This window comes from Phalacrocorax carbo, chromosome Z, assembly GCF_963921805.1.
Source record: "Phalacrocorax carbo chromosome Z, bPhaCar2.1, whole genome shotgun sequence".
Lineage (NCBI taxonomy): Eukaryota > Metazoa > Chordata > Aves > Suliformes > Phalacrocoracidae > Phalacrocorax > Phalacrocorax carbo.
The window spans coordinates 43,583,177-43,606,159 of record NC_087548.1 but is presented as its reverse complement, the minus strand read 5'-3'; the positions used below and the strand labels follow the sequence as shown (position 1 = coordinate 43,606,159).

The 22,983-nt window shown below is 42.0% G+C and overlaps 1 protein-coding gene across 1 annotated transcript in view; it reads left to right on the top strand.

Moving 5' to 3' along the window:
* The window catches only part of FRMD3 (FERM domain containing 3), a 154,069-nt gene that overhangs the window by 79,000 nt on the left and 52,086 nt on the right, over positions 1 to 22,983 (top strand). Inside the window, exons 3-4 of the mRNA XM_064437931.1 lie at positions 498 to 540; positions 15,736 to 15,814. Coding sequence (XP_064294001.1) covers positions 498 to 540; positions 15,736 to 15,814 — 122 coding nt within the window. The remainder of the gene's footprint in view (positions 1 to 497; positions 541 to 15,735; positions 15,815 to 22,983) is intronic.

The following is a 22,983-nucleotide window of genomic DNA, read 5'->3' as shown; positions in this document are numbered from 1 at the left end:
TCCCTTCAGATTTTTAGTTTCTGATAGAAAAGAACAATACCTTGTGTTCTGAGGGTGCTGGCAGAGAATACAGTATTTACACGTACTTTAATTATAAGGACTGTAGAAGACAGCATTAGTGAACAGATGACATTAACATTTCTTAATAGTCTGTCCTACTGTCCAATATGACCATTCTTCTGGAAGAAATTGGCTGAAAGTGTCAGGCTGAAATGTCTGCTGTAAACTAATCACTACAGCCTGTCTTCTTTAAATTTGTCTTTGAAATATTTGTCTTATTTTTGTCTCAACTACATCTTATAAGCAGTGGTAACATCAAGTATACTTCTACAGTGCAATTCCAGTATTATAACAGTATGGAGGTGCTTTTTCCAGTTTATGTATGCCTCAGTGAAACAAGAATCCCAATTCCTGTTTTTGGTACCACATACAACTAAAAGGATGTTGTTGTCTGCTCTGATCCATATTAACCTCTGCTCTCTGCCTTGCCTTTCCAGCACTGGCTTGAGCCCAACAAGTCCATCTTCAAGCAAATGAAATGTAAGTGTTGAGTGCTTGTTTTAAACTGCTTTTGAAATGCCCAAAGGTTTTCCTGTGCTTCCATGCAGTAATTTAGAATATGCTTCATTTGTTTTCTGGTGCAAATAAGCTCTTCATATCCTATCTGGACTCCTAAAAACTCCATGATACCATCATTTCACTGCCTCTCAGTGCTCTGCACATCAAGAGCTTTCCCTTACTGCTCAAGGGTAGAGCCAGAGGCCAGCTGGCCAGTGTGTCGGGTGGCAGGTCTGGTGGGAAGACCTGTATGTTCTGACTCTCATTTTCAGTCAGATGCAGTCAGCCACTGCGAGATGGCAATAAACTATGGAGTGTGGCACTCTGCTTCTGGGTCTGACCAGTTTGCTTTCTTTCCCCTTCCCCCTGCTTCCTGACAGTGCAGAGCATTGGTTTGAGAACATTGTTACGGTCCAGCAAACTCAAATGCTATGGGTTAAGTGGTGAGCTCCTGCCACAGGCAAGTGGAAAATTACAATCGTTATTCAAAAAAGACTCCTTGAAATAGGAATGTATTATTTTAATTATCTTTTTGAAAAGTTACAGTCTGACTCATCCTTTTCATGAAATGGGCCAACTGTGAAGGCTTTATCAGGAAACAGAACTGCTTTGGTACTCAGAAGTTTATATCTAGCAGTGGAAGAGAGTGTTTATTTGGCAGTTCTGGAGTCTTCATTTAGGTCATTGGGAGTTGTGTCTTTTTAATAAAAGCTGTTGTCTACTTAGTTTTTGAAGTGAAGGAGAATTTTACTCACATACCCTTTGTATGCAGTTGTTTTCTGTTTTAAGCATAAGGTGGTTTTTTTTGTGAGGGAGGTAATGTATTTGGTTTAAAATGTGATGAGGCTTAAGAGATTGTCTAATACGTAAAAACAGTTAATCCTGGGTGTTGGCTGGACATCATGGAATGCTTCAAGAAATTCTTCCATTAATGCAGCAATAGTATATATTGCAATGTAGGCACAGGTGTGTATATAAGCATGCACACACATACCTATCGTATTCAGTGTGAACTGTTTAGTGTTTAGGTAGCTGAAGTGTTAGCTCGTAAAAAATAACTTCAAGAATGTCATGCTAAAACTAAGCTGTGCTCCTCTGCAGTGCTAGTGAAGGAAGAAAAGAGGGACTGTAATAATTACAAACTATCTTTCATCTCTTCCTTCCAGTGTGTTATCAAAAGAAGAACAGGGTTTTCTCAAAGTATCCTCTAATGTGCATTTGTATCACTGCTTTCACCCAACAAAGTGTAAGGGCTCATGCTTCTTGCTGCACTTTGCATAGCAACATATTCAGGAACTCTGCCAACAGATGCACTGAGAGTGTTTTGATTTATTTAAAACAACTCTATCTGCATATAGACGTTGTCTAGATGTGATCGATGGTACTCCATAAATTCCATAGATGCAGTGATGTGGTGGTGTCATCAGAGGACTTGTGTGACTTTTGTGGTAGAATCCTAATCAAAACTCTGAAGACTGAAAAATGAATGCATAGGAAAAAAGCAAAATAAAACGCAGCTAGTGTGAGGTTATTTATCATGATGAAAAGGTCTCAACAAAAACAGCAAAAAAGAATGAGATGCTAAGAAAGGTATTTTGTTTTCAGCTATAGATTTAGGACACAGAAGTATTGAACTATGTGATTGGCTTTTCTTGAGCAACTTCAATTTAATAGTAGTGTGACTTTAGCTTTTGTATTAGATGAAGGCCTTCAGTTGCTACAATAACCCTTTTATTAAAAAACAGAGGAGAGATGTATATATTATATGCATGTGTAGAATCCATGTAGATTATGCATAAATATATCTTTTACTCCCACAGGTTTCAAGGATGTTTTTGCAAGCATTTCACATCAGGAACCTCTTGATTTATTTTTCTAAAAATATGCTATATAAATGTAGAACACTAAACAATTTCTAAAGACATGCAAGGTTAATTTATATTTTGTCTAAAAATATTCAATTTACTGTGGAAAGGTTTAGACTCAGAAGAAGAAATTACTGATATTCATTTGAAAAGCACCGCAGTCTCAGGTGACGCAAGTAAGGACTGAAATGAGTAGCAGGTAGAAAGTGTAAAAACTGAAGCACTGAAGTGACTGGTTAATAGAACATACATTAGATATATGACTTCTGGGAGAAATGGTGGCAGACAGCTGTTTACAGTGACTGCATTAGAGGTTTCCTTTTTTTTGTCATTAAGGAATTCAGAAAATAGTGAAATGATCGGTTTTGTAAGAATGACCTTTCATTTCCTCTGATGCAAGATTAGGTTGTTTTAGTACTAATGATTTAAAATGTTCTAAATTCAGTTGAATGCTTAGATTTATGTAGGATTACAGAGCACTTGTATACATGCAGCAAAATTTGAAAAAAGCTTCATGCTTCATCTCAGCTACTGTTTACAGGGAACTTCATTTTCCCCCAGCACAGTGACAAGTTTTTCGCATATTTATTCATACAGCTCAGTATTGACAGATATTCAGAGCAGAAAACAAATGACTGGGAGTACTATTCTAATACAAATTTCAGTAGGTTCAGGCATAATCCCTCTATATAGTCGGGCTGTACAGAAATCACAATTTGGCAGCTATACATCTCTGTTGGTGGGATAGAATGTTGTATGTTTGAGGCTCTGAAGTCTGCACAGGTTCTTGTGTGATGCATTACCATTTTAATTTCTGTAGCTTTAAAAAGATTGCTTTAAGTTCATGTTTAGTAATACTGGGATATGATAGAAGGGATCTTCCAAAATATCCTATATTTTGTCTTATCACATATGAAACCATATTTAAATGTGTCCTAGTGCAACACAGGAAGAATGAATGCATGGCCTCTTTCTGTCTCGCCATCTACCTTTGGATTTTCTACCTTCACTGAAACATTTCTGTCATAACATGATGTGTAAAGTCTAGGTCTGTGCCTCAACCATTTTTACCACTAATTTTGCCTGAGAGGGGAAATTTTAGTTGCTTGAAAAATGTCCTGAACCTCTGCCAGCCTTATTTGTACTGGTTGGAGCCAGTGTGTTGAAAAACTCTCTGGAAGGTTGCCTAAGGTAGCTGCATCTTTGTCATTCTAGATAAAGACCTTTTAAAACCATTTTTTCTGTTCTTTTGCATATTTTTGAGTACACTTATTCTCTAAAGTTCCTCTCAGTTTGGCCAGCTTACAGTTTTTAACTTATATTCTGTCTAGGAATGTTTTGGTGTAAATCTTACTTGTCACGTCAGCACTAATGTTTAAGTAAAGAACAGAGTTTTCCCTTGTACTTTTCCTCTCTCTTTTTGTCATTAATTTTAAATGTTATTCTGTACAATAAGTATGCAGCTATCCTGTAACCTGCTTTGTGGGAAATATCCAACTATATGGGTTTTGTTCTTTATGACAGTGGAATAGCATCAGTTCTGTTGCTCTGATATGCAGGAGTCCAAAATTTACATGCTTTTCTTGCAGAATCACACCTCAGATGATCTGAGAGAGTAATGCAAAATGGATGTTATCCTGTGTCAGGCCATGGGAATTTGTTAAGTTAATTTCCTTAATATCTAATGCTGTCATAAAATGTGAAAGGACGTGGAATGAATCAGTGGAAACAAGAACCTAGATGCAGATATGGGTGGTGCAAAACTTTCTAAAGATTCTTAAATCTCAACAAACTTGCCATCTGTTTGTCTCTCAGTACAAATCTGAAAGCGAGTTTAATCAAATATGAGGTTCATAAATCCATGCACAATGAAACAGGAAGTTTGTGATTCCTCAGGCACTAATTTGAATGCTGTATGTTTACCTATGATCCTCATGAAGATTTAATAACATGCTTTAAAACATTATTATAACTGGTTGAGGAAAATCCACCTTGCCATGTGTTGTCCCATAACTAATTGAGTGCAATGAGGACGACCCCACAATTTGAGATTTCTGCTAGATCAGGTATCTCTAATGCATAAAATAAAGGCACTTGAGCAGTGTTCTGTCTTAAATATGCTCAGCAGGTGCTATGGATAAACAGCTGATTCATTTGGTAAGGGAAGACTGTTGTGGTTTAGCTGGCAACTCAGCCCCACACAGTCGCTCGCTCACTCCTCCACTGGCGGGATGGGGGAGAGAATCTGAAGGGTAACGCTCATGGGTTGAGATAAGAACAATTTAATAATTAAAATGTTAACAGCAACAATAATGCAATGGAAAGGAAAACAATGAGAGGGGCACAAAACCTGGGGAAGGGGGAATGAACCACCAAAACTGGCCACACATGACACGGCCGCTCACTGCCCGCTGACCCAACGCCGCCAGTTGCCGAGGCGCAACTGCCCCCCATGTGCCAACTGCCCCGGTTAATGTACTGGTCATGGCATCACATGGTATGGAGTGAGCATCCCATTGGCCAGTCGGGGTCAGCTGTCTTGGCTGTGGCCCCGCCCCTCCCAGCCTCCTGCCAACGTGGCAGAGCATGGGAGGCTGGGAAGGTCCCTGACTGCTACAGGTGCTAAAGTGAAGAGAATTATCTCTTTCTCAGCCAAACCCAGCACATTCTCCACCCCTTATTCCATACCATTTACATCATGCCCAGGTCCCATACCATCCAATACAACCTTACCAACCACCACCCCTCCCCTTCCCATCCTTTGACATAATACACAGACATCATTCCCTTAGTTTATAGGCCTTCCCTGTAAAATGTCCATAAAAATGTCCATTGAGTTCACCCAGTCCATGACTCTGATCTCCATCTATTGTATCAATCTTTCAGGGTGGGAGAGATGGTGTGTGTGGTGTTGAGTAGCTGCGTACCAAGTCAGTCACCGTTCCATCACTGCTGCACTTTGCTTGTTTCATCAAAGTTCATCTTCCATGGATTGGGAGATATGTGCTATGATATAATTGATATGCCATATAGCAACCTCAGAAGAGATGATATACAATATTACATAGCAGTTTGCATTATGCCATTCAGTTCACTGGCTGTTTTTGCCCAAAATCAAATCCCCTTGAGGCACACATCGGACTTCTCCATCCTCCCGCATCACCCACCAAGTGCATCCAGGTCCTCTAGCAAAAGCCATCCCACGAATGGGTTTGCCTTTGCCTGATGCAGGAAGAACCCAGACTGTTTTCCCCAGCATACTTTTTGCGTGCACTACAGGGACTCTATCCCCTTCCACAGTATGTAGGATTTCTGACTGGGCAGGGCCAGCTCGATTGGCAGATCCCCTCGTGTTGACTAAGCAGGTGGCTTTTGCTAAATGTGTATCCCAGTGCCTGAATGCCCCACCCCCCATTGCTCTCAGCGTAGTTTTTAACAGTCCATTGTCCCGTTCAATTGTCCCAGAGGCTGGTGTGTGATAGGGGATGTGATACACCCACTCAATGCCATGCTCTTTGGCCCAGGTGTCTATAAGGCTATTTTGGAAATGAGTCCTGTTGTCTGACTCAATTCTCTCTGGGGTGCCATGACACCACAGGACTTGTTTTTCCAGGCCCAGGATAGTGTTCCGGGCAGTAGCGTGGGGCACGGGATATGTTTCCAGCCAGCCAGTCGTTGCTTCTACCATTGTAAGCACGTGGTGCTTGCCTTGGCGGGTCTGTGGGAGTGTGATATAGTAAATTTGCCAGGCCTCCCCATATTTATACTTCAGCCATCGTCCCCCCTACCACAGAGGCTTTACCCACTTCTCTTGCTTGATTGCAGCGCACGTTTCACATTCGTGGATAGCCTGTGCAATAGCGTCCATGGTCCAGTTCACCCCTCAATCACGACCCCATCTGTATGTTGCATCTCTCCCTTGATGGCCTGAGATGTCATGGGCCCACCGAGCTAGAAATAGTTCACCCTTATGTTGCCAGTCCAGATCCACCTCAGCCACTTCAATCTTGGCAGCCTGATCTACCTGCTGGTTGTTCCGATGTTCTTCAGTGGCCCGACTCTTGGGGTCATGAGCATCCACATGATGTACCTTTACAACCAGGTTCTCTACCCGGGCAGCAGTAACTTACCACAATGTGACAGCCCAGATGGGTTTGCCTCTGCGCTACCAGTTGCTTTGCTTCCACTGCTGTAACCACTCCACAGGTCATTTGCCACCATCCAGGAGTCAGTGTAGAGATAGAGCACTGGCCACTTTTCCCGTTCAGCAATGTCTAAGGCCAGCTGGATGGCCTTTACCTCTGCAAACTGGCTCGATTCACCTTCTCCTTCAGCAGTTTCTGCTGCGTGTCGTGTAGGACTCCATACAGCAGCCTTCCATCTCCGGTGCTTTCCCACAAGACGACAGGACCCATCAGCGAACAGGGCATACTGCTTCTCATCTTCTGGCAGTTTGTTATACAGTGGGGCTTCTTCAGCACGTGTCACCTCCTCTGGTGATAATCCAAAATCTTTGCCTTCTGGCCAGTCCCCGATCACTTCCAAGATTCCTGGGTGACTGGGGTTTCCTATTTGAGCCCGCTGGGTGATCAGTGCATCCCATTTACTCCATGTAGCATCAGTTGCATGGTGTGTAGAGGGGATGTTTCCTTTGAACATCCAGCCCAGCACTGGCCGTCGAGGTGCCAGGAGCAGCTGTGCTTCAGTACCAGCCACTTCTGAAGCAGCTCAAACCCCTTCATATGCTGCCAATCTCTCTTTTTCATTTGGAGTTTAGCAGGCTTCGGACCCTCTGTATCCCTGACTTCAAAACCCTAGGGGTCGGCCTCGGGTCTCCCCATGTGCTTTCTGCCAGAGGCTCCAGGTAGGGCCATTCTCCCCAGCTGTGGTGTAGAGCACATTTTTTACATCTTGTACTGCCCAGACTGGCCCAAGGGCTACTGCATGAACTATCTCCTGTTTAATCTGTTCAAAGGCTTGTTGTTGTTCAGGGCCGCATTTGAAATCATTCTTCTTCCAGGTAACTTGATAGAGAGGGCTTACAGCCAGACTGTAATTTGGAATATGCATTCCCCCAAAACCCACAAAAAAGCATCTATTTCCTTTTGGCTACTTGGTGGAGACATGGCTGCTATTTTGTTGATCACATCCATTGGGATCTGATGACGTCCATCTTGCCATTTGATTCCTAAGAACTGGATCTCTTGTGCGGGTCCCTTAACTTCACTTTGTTTTATGGCAAAACCAGCCTTCAGAAGGATTTGGGCTATTTTCTTCCCTTTCTCAAACCCTTCTTCCGCTGTGCTGCCCCACGTGATGATGTCATCAATGTACTGAAGGTGTTCCGGAGCTTCTCCCTGTTCCAGTGCATTATGGATCAGTCCATGGCAAATGGTAGGACTGTGTTTCCACCCCTGGGGCAGTCGATTCCAGGTGTGCTGGACACCCCTCCAAGTGAAAGCAAACTGTGGCCCACACTCTGCTGCCAGAGGGATTGAGAAGAATGCATTAGCGATACCGATTGTGGCATACCACTTGGCTGCCTTTGACTCCAGTTCATACTGAAGTTCTGGCATGTCTGGCACAGCAGCGCTCAACAGTGGAGTGGCTTCGTTCAGGCTACAATAGACTACTGTTAGCCTCCACTCTCTGTTAGATTTCAGCGCTGGCCATATGGGACTGTTAAGGGGTGAGTGGGTCTTACTGATCACTCCTTGGCTCTTCAGTCGACGAATGAGCTCATGGATGGGGATCAGAGAGTCTTGGTTGGTGCAATATTGCCACCGGTGCACTGTTGTGGTGGTGATTGGCACCTGTTGTTGTTTGACCTTCAGCAACCCCACAACAGAAGGGTCCTTTGAGAGGCCAGGCAAGGTGGACAGCTGTTTAATTTCCTCCGTCTCCAAGGCAGCTACACCAAAAGCCCACCTGTACCCTTTTGGGTCCTTAAGATACCCTCTCCTGAGATAGTCTATGCCAAGGATGCACGGAGCCTCTGGGCCAGTCACAATGGGGTGCTTCTGCCACTCATTGCCAGTTAGGCTCGCTTCGGCCTCCAATACAGTTAGCTCTTGGGATCCCCCTGTCACTCCAGCAGTGCTGATGGGTTCTGCCCCTATATAGTTTGATGGCATTAAGGTGCACTGTGCACCAGTGTCCAGTAAAGCTTTGTACTACTGTGGGTCAGATGTGTCAGGCCATCGGATCCACACAGTCCAGTAAGCCCGGGGTCGGGCTTAAGGTCGGGGTAGGCTTGCCATCCCACCTCCTCATGTAGTCTCCGTGGTCACACAGGTAGAACCATAGGGTGGCCTGTGGTGTGTATCCTCTCCTTTGAGCAAAACGATGCTTATTCCTAACAGCTGAGATACTGGTCAGTACCAGTGGGGAGTAGGACACATCTTCTTTGAGTTGCTGGACCTCTCAGGATAGTTTCTCCACAGCAAAGACCAGCGAGGAAGAGAGATTCGCTTTGTAATCCCAGAGTCTATCACTCACCTCCACTACCATTGGTGCCTCGTCCCCTCTCCAGGACATTACTGCCAATGAGTTTGTATATGAGGATGGTGCGCTCCGTACAAACTTCTGCCACGTGGGTTGTATGCACTCGGCTTCATCTGGATCTTTGGATGACTGTTGATGGTCCAGGTCACCATAAATCACCTCAAGCACAGCTAATTTCTTTAGATACTGGATACCTTTCTCCATGGTTGTCCATTCTCCTGGGTGATATGTAACATCTTCTTTAAAGGGATACCTTTCCTTCACTCCAGGCAGGAGTCACCTCCAGCTGCTTAGGGCTTGTGTTCTTTTTCCAATTGCTTTGTCAAGGCCCCCTTCCCCAGAAAGGGATCCCAGTTGTTTGGCTTCTTTTCCCTCTAACTCCAGGCTACTGCCCCGTTATCCCAGCATCGGAGCAGCCAGGTGACAATGTGCGCACCTATACGAGGGCTGAAATCTTTACACATATCTCACTACTCACTCAAGGTCAGGGTTGGGTGGTCTCTCTATTTCATTTATGACTTCTTCCTCCTCATCTCCTCATGATGGCCCTGCTTGTTCATCATCCCTGTCTAAACGACTTGACATCCGCTTCCAATATTTCTTCTTGTGTATGGAGGCAACTGATACTGGTACGGGCTGATTCTCTGAGTCAGCTCCAGTACTTATCGTGGGGGTTTGACTAGCCACAGTGCTTGTCCTGGGGGTTTGAGTGGCTGCAGTGTTTGTCACTTTGCATTTCAATCCAGAGACATTCTCTTCCCCCTGGGGGCACTGAATACTGTTGAGCAGGGCTCGGTGTGCATGGGCCAGGCCCCAGCACATTGCAGTGATCTGTGTCTCTCTGGAGTTCCCAGCGTAACAACATACTTTCTCCAAATATTCTACTAGTGTTTCAGGATTCTGCACTTGTTCAGGGGTGAAACTCCAAAACACTGGGGGTGCCCACTGCCCTAGGTATTTGCCCATGCTATCCCAAATGCCCTGCCACTCGTAACTATCAAGCCTTGGGGCAGATCTCTGGGTGGTATTCTTAAGTTGCTTTCTAACCTTAGTCAAAACCAAAACAACATGCCCAAAAACTAACAATAAGCATAACTTAACTGTCTAAGGATGTTTAAGATACAAAAAGGTTGTTGTAATAAAGGCAGAGACATCATAGAAGAAAGTTGCAAAGACACCATTCTGTATTTTCTCCATACAAAATCTCTCAGAGGAGGAGGTATAATTGCTAATCACCTCAACAAGGTGGTATCCAAAGTACAGTAACATTTCCAGCAAAAACCCCAAATACTGGATAGAACTGAAAACCAGTGTCTGCATAACAAATCTTGTAGGCAAAACATTACTGATCACAGCAGAACACAGCAGACTAAACAAACCAACATCAATCTTTGACATGAACTGCAAAAATGAGAACATGATGCTGTGACCAGCAGCTGTTATTATCTTGAACCCTCGAGCTCCACGTTGGGCACCAATAGAGACTGTTATGGTTCAGTCAGCAGCTCAGCCCCACACAGTCGCTCGCTCACTCCCCCACTGGTGGGATGGGGGAAGAAAATCAGAAGGGTAACACTCGTGGGTTGGGATAAGAACAGTTTAGTAATTAAAGTAAAACAACAAAAGATGCAATGGAAAAGACAACAATGAGAGGCACAGAACCCAAGAAAGGGGGAATGAACAGCCAAAACAAACTGCAGGTGACACATCCACTCACCCCCCAGACCACCACCACCCCAGCCCCCATCAACTGCCCCGGTTAATGTACTGGTCATGGCATCACATGGTATGGAGTGAGCATCCCATTGGCCAGTCAGGGTCAGCTGTCTTGGCTGTGGCCCCGCCCCTCCCAGCCTCTTGCCCACGTGGCAGAGCGTGGGAAGCTGGGAAGGTCCCTGACTACTACAGGTGCTAAAGTGAAGAGAATTATCTCTTTCTCAACCGAAACCAGCACAAAGAGGAATATGGAAAGAACAGCATATGTTTTAGGGTTCACCAGAGATCCTTCTGCAGCATCAGTGAACATGAAGATTGTTAGAGTGTAATGGTTTTGCTTTTTATTTAAAATGAGCACTAACTTTTGGTAGGATAGTGTAGTTCAGATGAATATGTAAAGTCAAGGAGAGATGCAGGAAGTTTTCTGTAATGTTGCATTTTCAGGCCTATGAAAATAATGTAAACATCTGTTTTGGGCTTTCAGTATCCATCTGCACTCCGTGTTTAATCAAAAAAACACACCGCCAGTACAGCTCATTACAGAAGCTAGTATTTGTGCTGGATGAAAAGTAGGTTCTTAAACAGGAAACCTTCCCAAAAGTGGCGGCTGAGAATGTTCTGTTCTTTTCCCTCTTTGGTTCACATTTCTAAAACTTTTCAAATTTTTCTCCAGCTTCTAAAACCAATTTTTTCTCTTACATAAATATTTTTTCTTGTTTTTTTCAGATTGTCTTTCTATGAAGAAAATGGTAATATGAATGTATAGTTTTTCTTAGGCTTATTATTCCCTACAAACTCTTCACATACACAGAAGATGAGTGATTCAGTGGTCTTTGTATAAAAATGAATGCACATGAGACTCAGTCTCTTACACATTGGTATCTGTGCCAAGGGGTGCAGCTCCCGTATTTCTCTTCGTTCTTGTCAGAGTGTTAGAGGTTTGGTTTTTAGCTAGCAGATCCTTACTGTTTCTTGTACTTGGATAGTTTGTCTTAGTTAAATAAACCTTAAAAACATACAATCAGTTGCCTGGAAACCTTCCACACTGTGTGTCGAGTTCCTTCATGAGGGTCTAGATCATGACTGGTTTCAGTATTTTATATCATTTGAATAATTTTATTTGTTCTTTTGGCTTCATCTCTTATGTGCTGTTAGCACATAAACTGGCAAATGGATATAGCCCTATTGCAATGGAGTTTGCAGTCAGTGCTATTCTCCATGCTAAAGTCCTTTGAAATTATTGTAATTGTGAGTCTTTTTTAGTGAGAAAGCAAAGCCTGTGATGGTAGAAAATTCTAACAAAGCCTTGGGCATTTCACAACACCAGCTGCTCCTTATCTGACAGATAAAGGACCACTCTGAAAGAAAAGGCTAATAGCTATTATAAAATTGATTATATTCAGGCTAGATTTGTGCTGAAGAAATGTTCTGCAAATTGAGTTCTGTTTTGGGAGGGTTTGTTGCTAATGTTTCCACTTTAATGTGTGAATAAGTGGTAGAAAGTAATTTTGCTTTCAAGGACTTGAGGAATTGACTGGCTTGACAGGCTCATCTCTTGAGCTGATACAATTAAGTGCCTGTCTTGTTTTCCACTACAAGAATACAGTGAATGAGAGAATATGAGGTTCTCATATGTGTTTCTCCATTGCTGTAAAATCTGTAAGACAAAGGCCTTACTAAATGTTTACACATCATCAAGTGCGTTTTTGGAATCACATAAGACTTATGATCCGTTTTAAGATGGAGAGTAAACTGGAGAGCTGTGGGCATTCTCCTGTTCCCCTTTCAAGTGTTCATTTTCTGTGGCTGGTTTCCTAACTGGGAAAGAGCTACAGAAAAAGAGCATTCTGTTTCCTTCTGTAATTGCAGCGTACCTTCTTATCTCATCTCCAGAGGTGAATTAGATGGAGGGGATCATATTCTTTATAACGTTTCAAATTGCAGGTCGGGATTGTGCTATTCTTGCAGGTGTTGCTGAGAAAGGACCTCTGTTTAGCAGGCTGCAGCAGCCTTGTTTTGTGTTGCTTGCTCCACTGCTGAGGAGCAATATTGTTACAGAAGCTCAAGTTTAGGAAAATGTCTTCAAAGTAGTCTTCAAACTACCTTGCTAAATCTCCCATGTATTCTGAGCATTGGTGTATACTTCTCTCATGTACTGTCCTGCTATATGGAAAACATTTCCTGTTATAACCTTTGCTATTAACTGAATGTGCGCTATTTTTCAGTGCAGCGTATGCCATCCATTCCTCGCTATGATACTCTGTGTGTAGGGCAGCTGTTGTTTTTCTGAAGTTACCACATACAACCAGAGTGTGGCTCTTCTGCTTTAATTTTTGTATATTTTTTTCTTGCTTTTTACCACAGCCAAAGTTTCAGTTGTTTCATTGGCAGCCAAAAATTTGGGTAAAATTTATGGGTATTTTTTGGTATGTTTTTAGGGTATTGTAGTAGGCTTTTACTAGCTAGGGCCCTGCAGAACCATGCAGTAACTGCTCTTATGCCTGTTTCAAGCACAAACTATTTCTAAATCTGCCAGGATATTTAAAAGTCTTTTTTTCCTGAGGAAGAGCTCTTGCTCGTTTAATACAGGTTGGCTCTTCTATCACTTGTTTTTTTTAAGTGGAACCTTATTCTGAAAGTTCAAGTTTTTCTCCTTTGCACAGTTTAAAGAAGGCTGTTGAGAAGAGACAGAACCATTTATGATGACTTATATTATCTTTTGCTTTGTCCAGGCAACATGACTCTTTAGCGCATTTCTGGATAGTTATTTTCCTTTCCGGGACATTGAACTCAGTTTAAGTTCTAGTTTGGATGGCAGGACAGGGAAGACATAACAGTGTCGTCTGCTTTGCAGCCTATTTCCAGTCACTGAAAGACAATGCTGCAGTCGCATCTAAGATGCCAAAGCCCAGTGAAAGCAGTCTGAGTGTTTCTCTTGCCTTCAGATGGGTTGTCCAGATTTTATTAGCTTGAATGTTCAAACCATCCCTACAGAACTCTTAAGGCTTGTTTTCCTTTCTTCATGTCCTCTCATTTGTTTCTATTTGTTACAGTTTCCTTACTTTCTTTTTTTTCTGTGTTTTTCATATTCCCATCCCCATCTCTTCTGACATTCCTCATGTCTTAAATGAGTAGTTATTTTAAAAAGTAAAAAAAGAGTTAAATCGGCAGTTTTTGTTGAGGCTGACCATACTTAAAAGAAGTGCAACATGAGGTCTTGAAAGGGGAAAACATTCCTTCATCTTTAAAGCAGTTGAACACTCCAAAAGATACCAACCATAATAAAAATTGTAATGGATTTTTATTTTCTGTTGCTTTTGTACATCACATGGAACTATGTGGTATTCAGAGATGTGTTTCTGGAAAAGTGCAGGTAAATACTGCAGTGAAAGTAGCTTCAGGAGTATTATGATTGTTGAACTAATTGCCACATGCAGTGTATACAAGCCAGTGAGCTAGTAAGCTTGAGGAGATAGTACAGTCAAATGTTCTGGTAGCTTAGTGATTACTGTTGTAGATTACAACAATTAAAATGTAATTGTCTGTTTCACCTGTTCTCTTCCTCCATTTTCTCTGTGATTTTCTTTGCCCTTTTCTTCCGCCAATTTTTTCCCCCCTGTAAAAGCACTGTCTATTCAAGATGTTAGATTGGTTGTGTGCATTGAGTATACATTAACTAAGAGACTTTTAAAACTAACTAGAATATTATAGATCTGCACTTTACTATGAATTAAAGTTGCATGGGTGCTTTCCTTTAAAAAACCAAAACAAAACAAAACCACAAAACCCCAACTTGTTAAAAGTAAGGGTCTATAAATGTTGCATACTACTGTAAATGTATGCAGAAAGTTAATTTCAGAATTAAATATTTTAATAAAAGGATTATAATTCTTCACTGACGTCTTTAGGACGCGCCCAAATGATCACGTATTCCCATTTTGTTTGAAGCCTCAGCTTTTCCTCTTATTTCTGTCCATCTGAAAATGGCTGTGCTGGTAAAGTTTTGGTAAAGAGGACCCTTGCACAGCTTACTGTGCCAAGGCTCGTGCTGCTTGGACAACAGTTCTGCCTTGGTGCTTGCTTCATCCCTGTGCTCTCTTTCAGTGTCACCAGCAGGCCTGCCAATTACCATGGCCTGAGTAATATAGGTGGGTTTTTTCCCCACATCATTTACGTTTGAAGATGTGGTATTTTCCGTCTCACTTCACACTGGTATTTAAAACATGAACATTACCTGGCTACAGATAGCTCTGAGGGCTCTGTCTACCTGCTTATTGTGCCTGATGTGATACTCTTAAGCCTTCTACTTGGTTTTTATACATCTTTTATCCTAACATGATTATCACAAGCTGCCTCTTTGATTAGAATAATAGTCTTCAATTTGCTTTCTGTCCGTCCTGTAATCACTGAAAGATCACTGGCCTAGGATTCGATAATATCTTGAATGCTATCAAAGATACAACAGGTGTTCATTAATGTAAAACTGAGAGACACCGATTGCAGAACTGAAATAATTCCCATTACTGTGATTTTCTTTCCTTCTTTATTTTTGCTATTGATATCATGGCTAAGGAATCGGTAATTTAGTCTTACTAAATACTGGAAGTAGAAACAATTCTGTTGTCTCTAGCTTCATTAATCAAATTTAATGAATTATTTATTCCATTTTGCAGTCTAGGCATTATTATTATCAGGAATAAAAAATCTACATAACACCTTTATATCTCATTGTGACGATATGCAATTGCTTCCTGTTTATCAATTATAATAAAAAAAAAAAAAAAAAGGAGCAGCCCAAATGTGATTTGCACTTATTGGATCAAGCAATCAGTCTTCTGAGGTGCAAAACCATTTATAAATTGATTTGCGTAGGTTAGCTGTATTTTGCACGTGTTTTGGCCTTCTTTGTCAGAAGTTCTTTTCATATGTATATATATAATATTTATTCCTTTTGTTTAAATCCATGCCTGGTGCTTCAGAGCCACCCATCACACACGTTACTTTGTGAGACTCTTGGAGGCCACTCCTTTGGAGGGGCTGAGGCAATGTTTATTTGCTACTGTTCTCATACTTTTTCTTTATAATGTTTCAGCTCACCCACCATATACCATGTGCTTTAGAGTGAAATTCTACCCACATGAACCCTTGAAGATTAAAGAAGAGCTCACCAGGTATTTGTTTCTTTGTTTGTCTGTGCATTTGATGTACATCATTAACAAGTTCAAAATAAGACAGTTTGTTGCATTGAGTAGGGTTCTCACCATTTATGCTAGAATACTAGAGTGGACAGACATTTGCACTATCAATAGCTTTTTTATTTATTGTGATATCTGTGGATCTTAAAAAGGATTTTAAGGGGACTTTTCTATAACGTACAGAGAAGTAGTGATGCTGTTGAAGAACTTTCAGAAAGAGAGTCACAGAATCACAGAATGGTAGGGGTTGGAAGGGACCTCTGCGGATCATCTTGTCCAACCCCCCTGCTTCAGCAGGCACACCTAGAGCAGGGGGCACAGGAACGCATCCAGGCGGGTTTTGAACGTCTCCAGGGAAGGAGACTCCACAGCCTCCCTGGGCAGCCTGTGCCACTGCTCTGGCACCCTGCCAGGAAAGGAGTTTTCCCCTCATATTCAGGTGGAACTTCCTGTGTTCCAACTTGAGCCCATTGCCCCTTGCCCTACTGTTGGGCACCACTGAAAAGAGCCCAGCCCCTTCCTCTCAACACCCACCCTTCAGATATTTATAAGCATTGAAGAGATCCCCCCTCAGTCTTCTCTTCTCCAGGCTGAACAAACCCAGGTCTCTCAGCCTTTCTTCAGAAGAGAGATGCCCCAGCCCCCTGATCATCTTGGTAGCTCTCTGCTGGACTGTGTCCAGTAGTTCTTTCTTGAACTGGGAGCCCAGAACTGGACACAGTACTCCAGTTGTGGCCTCACTAGGGCAGAGAAGAGGGGGAGGATAACCTCCCTTGACCACCCTCCTTTTAGTGCACCCCAGGATAGCGTTAGCTGCCTTGGCCACAGGGGCACAGTGCTGGCTCATGGTGAACTTGCTGCCCACCAGCACTCCCAGGTCTTTCTCAGCAGAGCTGCTTTCCAGCAGGTCAGCCCCCAACCTGTACTGGTGCATGGGGTGGTTCCTCCCCAGGTGCAGGACCTTACACTTGCTCTTGTTGAGTTTCATGAGGTTCCCCTCGGCCCAGCTCTCCAGCCTGTCCAGGTCTCGTTGGATGGCAGCACAGCCTTCTGGTGTATCAGCCACTCCTCCCAGCTTGGTATCATCAGCGAACTTGCTGAGGGTGCGCTCTGTCCCATCATCCAGGACATTGGTGAATATGTTGAACAGGACTGGACCCAGCACAGAACCCTGGGGGACACCACTAGTGACAGGCCTCCAACTAGACTCTGCCCTGTTGATCACAACGCTCTGAGCTCTGTTGTTGGCCAGTTCTCAATCCACTGCAGTGTTCTCTCATCCAACCCATACTTCCTTAGCTGGTCCACGAGGGTATTATGGTGATACCAAGGTGAACAACATCCACTTCTTTCCTTTTGTCTACCCAGCCAGTCACACCATCATAAAAGGCTTTCAGGTTGGTTAAGCGTGATCTCCCCCTGGTGAATCCACATTGACTAGAACAAGTGGTCAAATGACTTGGCAAGGATTACCTTGACTTTTCTCTTGGCAAGGATTGTGGTCTGGAGTAGATTCCTTCTGTGTCTTAGTTTTTCTTTTTTTGTGTGAAATAAGCTGTGAAGTTTAATTCAGTAATGGCCCTGAGTCTTTCAACAGGAACATGAATAGCCTCACTGAATTTTGTCTTGCATGTGTCTTTAGGACCAGAAAGAAGATCGTATTTTTAAAGTACTGATAGCCCTTTAGCAAACTGATGTAGTGGTGTAATATATTTATATTTTTAAAGTACCGCTGCTGTGGAGGTTAACAAGTCTTGTTGCTTACATTGGAATTTTCCAGCCTTTGCTATGAAGACACACCTGTGCAACAGATCAGTCATACTTAAATGCATGGGAGTGATATCCTTCCTACTAGCCATTGTGAATATTCTGTTGCTCAGGGTATTTTTCAAGAAATGTAGTTAGGGGCTAAAATGTGGGAAAGTAACTGCTCTTTTGACCTGTACCAGCTGTGCAGGACTGTATGTCCACCTTACCGCATTGTTAGTTCCTTTTTGCAGGAGCATGAGAGCCTGAGCACTTGTTGCTTTGAGTTCTTCATTGATACTTTCCCCAAGCCCTGCAAATTCTTATGCTCACAAGTCACTTCATGAATGGGAGTGATCCCGTTATCCCTGGCCTCATACTGAAAGTTTCAGGAGCAGCTAGTGTTTTACTGAGTAGTAGGTTTGTGGTTCGTATAGAGCAGCTGGAACATGCAGTTCATATTATAGCTGTTTATCTTGGGTGAAATAGTGAAACTATTTAGATGAGTGAACAGGTTGTAAACCAGGAAGTCAAAGGATTTTCATTATTTGTCAGTGTTTGTCCTTGGATGAACGTTTTACTTTTTATGATCCAGAGTATAAACTTCGTATAGAGCTTCCTCATTCAAGAACCTTAATTAATTGATTTTTTGTTCCTTTTAACTACTTGGATACCCTCCCAGGAGAAGCTTTATCGAAATGCAAAGCACAAGGAATTAGCTTTCTGAAGTGTATTGTGCTGTCAGTATGTTTTAGGCTTTGCTGGAATATTCGAAATCAATTTTTAAAGTCAAGCTGCTGTATGAAAACTGGTTTACAGCCTATTGTTTAAACTAATACTATTAAGACCTTAAAAAGGAGAAATAATTTCTTTTTGTATGTCCTTGTGCATGTGACACCTTTTTGTATCTGATCAGCTTTGTAGTTTCCCACTGTTGCTATTTGGGAAGCTTTGCTTTATCTCTGCCCAGGTCTCTTAAACAATAACAAAGTATAGGAAACAAGATAGCTTCACTAGCTCCTGAAATGAGGAAGTATAGTCATGTAACTCGCATCTGAGAATTTGCTTCATCATCTAAAGCAGAGAATCAGGTTCAAGATGATGCTCTAAATTGAGTTAAATTTTTTTTCCTTGAATTGAAACAATTGATGACATTCAAGAAAAGAAAGGTCCATTAGTATTTGACAGGAAGCAGTCATGAAACCTTGATAGCTAGTTGGCTTTTTGAAAGGTTTTTTTTTTTTAAGCTCTTCTCTTTTCACCAGGCAATCATATTTGTTGCACTATGTGCTTAAGATAATTTGAAAAGAAATTAATAATATTGTCACCCTTTGACTTAAAAGCCGTCAGTACTTCATAGCTGTATATACAGTCAGCTGAGTCAGAATAATAGGGCTTTGCATTTCTGCTATTCTCCATGCCTAAGCATGTCACAGAGCTGCTCTCTTGCTTCTTCAACTGTGTAGAAATCTGACGGGTGTCTGTAGTCCCCATTTAGATAATGAAATTAAGATACAGTAAGACTCATCCTGTCACATTGTCGTACTACTCCTCGGTTCAGAATATTAATTAACCCTGTCTAAATGCCTCGTGGGGATTATTGTCGATGCAGTCTTTGTAAAAGCTTTATAGGAGGAGTAAATCTTTAATGAAGTACCGTAGAGACATGAAAGAGACATACAGATGTTAAAAAAAAATTTTTCCAGCGCTTCCGTGGGAATATCTGATGTTAAAAAATTATCTATTCAATACATGAAGCTGTGTGTGTATGTGGTAAATTGTCTGATTTCTGCGAAAATAGCGTAACTTGGATAGAAATAGTATTCAAGATTTAGACATCACTTGCAGAAAGAAAACTTGAGTATTTGTCACCTCAGATTACTGTGGCTTCATTTCTGTCTCACCTTTGGTAGTCTGGGCTGGACTGTAATCCTTCAGTTAGTCTGTGGTTTTACAGGTGGAACTATTTTCTGGAAATTAAGATGAAGAATCATGTAGCTGAAGTCATCCCTCTGTCTATGATATTATAGAAAAAAACCCATAAGAGCCTGAAAATGTGTGCACACTGCCTGTTCAGAGGCCAGGAGTGCCTTGGGCAAAGGATCGAGCCACATGCTTGCCTGTCACTGCATTTTGTTCCACTGCTAAGGACGCCTGTGAATATTGTCAGTCATGTCATACCATACCAGCTGCTTACTTTCATCTTCCCTTGTTTTAATTAACAATTGCTTCAATAGCTATGCTTTTGAAATAAAATCAGTGTCTGCCTCTGGATGTTAAGGCACTTTGAGGTGTTTTTGCTAAATAAGGAATTCCATGGACTTAGGACAAAATTTCCACCTCTCACTGCACAAGGAGGTTCTGCGTGGTCCTTGATCACTGTTTTCTCTAGAGTCAGCTGGTGTTAAGATTGCAATTCACAAGTTAACTTCCGTGGCCATGGGGGTTGTTGCCTTGACCTCTCTTGTTTCTGTAATAACAGACTACATGAAACCCCACTTCTCAACAAAGTCCTAATCTTAATACACTTCAGTACTTAGCCATCTTAACTCATCTCCTTGACTTGTATTAGCATGGCTTTAGAAGATCTGTCCTTGTTTTTGGAAATACGGCTTCCTCAGCAGTGAGGCCATACGTGTCTGAAACGTGTTCAAGAATGACTAAAGACACACTTTTTAATAGTTAAACTAATCAGGCAGTTTTTCTGATCCTTTTAAAGAATTGTGATATGATACTGGCAAGGATTTAACTTATTTTGCTTGAATCATTGGGCCTCTGAATTTATTTCAGGTGCACTGGAGGGTCAGCAGATTGCAACACAAACAGTGAATATGGATTTTGAACAGAATCTTTTAAACAGAGAAAGGTGCTCAAACTTAGTAGAAGAGTGATGTTGCTTTATGCGGTGGCATCAGGGTTTGACTTCTGCTTCATGTGTACCATCTGGAGGATGTCAGGCTCTTCTGAATGGTACATCTGTGGATTTCTAGATCTGATTGTCTAGCACTTACAGGTGATGTGAAGTCAGAACAAAGTACTTAAATTTCAGAAAGCAGCATTTAACTGCCCTCGCTGAGCATCCCTGATGAGAGTAATAACTACTAGTTTTTAATTAGGCAACATGACAAGCAGGTGCTCACACCTCCTGCCACACATACCTGTAAAACATAACTTTAGTTTATTTTCTTATTAGACCAGCATCCTCTCTGCAGCCTGTCTTCTGGGTGACACTACACAGGATTGGGGTAGAGGCCTTGTGTATATACATTTTCAGTATTACTGCTAATTTCCTTTTCTCCTAATTTTCTTTTTTTTTCATCTTTTCGGTGCATTCCAGTTGTTTTTGCAGAAAGCATGATAGGACTGATGGTGAGAGGGGGTTTTCTTTAGCTATGTATGTGGCATGCAAAGATACAAAATTGCGATGAAGGAAGTTGTAACTACAGAGGTCATTCAGTCTGCAGTACACACAGCATCCCACTACACTGTCTGGAAAGCACAAATATTTTTGCTCTGTGGCTCTCTTCACTATTTTTTGATCACAGGCCAGAGCTGGGAAAGCCTGAGATGCTGCATGTGAACAGAATGGGAACAGTCAAGGGACTGTATACAGATGGATCCAAAGACTGGTCACACTTGGGCCCAGATTTTTACTATGTTATTTCTTTTCAGTGTTCCTGGTTAGGTAATAAATAAATCAGTGTTTGCTCTTTCTTACATAATAAGGCAGCCCAAGGCCTCATGCCTTCTTATCTCCAAATCCCTACATTTTACTGTGTATATATAATTCGAATGAGATAATATAAAGTCATTTGAGGTCCCAAAGGAATGATCTAAAATGCTACAGATAATACTGTATCAACAGTAATCCATGATTATTGTAGAAAAAACAGACCTAGAAGAGGGCATGGGTGAGTAGCTGGTGGAATTAACCAAAGATGGATTATTTCAAGTAGCTTTCATCATGCCCTTTTTTCCTAATCCATATTTCCTAATCCAAGAAGCCGTTCTTCAGTCACTGGGCAGTCATAAAACAGTGTAATAAGTACTTTGATACAAGAAAAGCCGGTAAAAAAATGTTTAACCGGAAGCCATGTAAAATGACAAAGTCTTGGGGTATGTAAACATGGTAGATTCAAGACCCTGAGTGAGCTAGCCTGGGCCAGGAAGAACAATACAGCTGCATGCATGCAATGCTTGACTAGTCCTGTCTCAAACAGCTGTACTTGATATTGCCTTGTGCTGGAAGAGCCTAGTGCTTTTTCCTTCAGAAGTGGAAGGCCATTTGAGGTTGATAGTGCTCCAGCTGGTTTTTAATGCTTGACTATCAAACCATTTATTTGCAAGTTGAAGAGTCTTGCAATATGTTCTTCCTTCCAAAAGTGAGCCAATATGAGGTGGGCCTGTGCTGCTGAACTCTGTTGCAGGCATCATTTAGGAATACCTCAGCCTCTCTGGGTACCCTGTCCTGTGTTTCTTGAGATGTGCAGTGGTAGCCATGTGTTGATGCTACTGCAAGTCCACTTGTCTGTTTTGGCTTTCTTGAGGCCGTATTGGCAGTTGGCAAGTGAGTTTATAGTTTTAATAGTATTGGACTCAAAATCAGATTGAATAGCATAGGTCTTAAAAAGGAATAGAGTCATTAGTAAGAGCACTCGGTGCTGGCAGGCCTGCAGATAGCATTCCCAGTGGGGAAAAAAATGATCCAGGAGAGTGCTGGATTTTTTGGTGGAGCTTGTGCCTGTGGGACAAGGAGAGCATACACATTCAGGTGTCCTCTTGGGGTCCTCTGAGGGGAAGGCAGGAGGGCTGAGGAGATGCAGTTCAGTTGTGGAAACTTGCAGAGGGGCATCTATTCCTGTGCTGTTGTGGGGCTTTTATGTACCCAGTATTCAAAACAAAGCTTGTCCTTTACCACTCCTTTGTCCTTTTTATTCAGCAGTGAAATGAATTCTTGTGTAGCAATAAAGCTTTTTAATTTTTTTTCCCCCTGTAGCTAGTGTTGTCAAGCAGCTGGCTATCATGGTGATTTTTCACACTTTTACCTTTTCCCAAGGAAAGACCTTACACTGTAATGCATACACTGGCCAGCTCCAAGGCCAGGAGGACAAGCCCATGTAGTGCTAGGTCAAATAAGTGACAGTCGTCATCCTGACCACAGAAATGAGAGATCTGAGATTACTGGAAAGCTGTTATTCAAGTGACTTTCCCACCCCCCTCCCAGGGCAGAAAATGGACGTTTCTTTCTAAGGGAGTAATTTTAGTGTTGTAGTTTAGTTTTTGGCGATTTTGTTTGTTGGGTTTGTTTTGTCTGGGGTTTTTTTTTGTTGTTTTGTTTTGCCTTTTTTTTTTGTTTAATACTATGGATCCAGAGCTTCACTGATTATTTTGGCGATGTG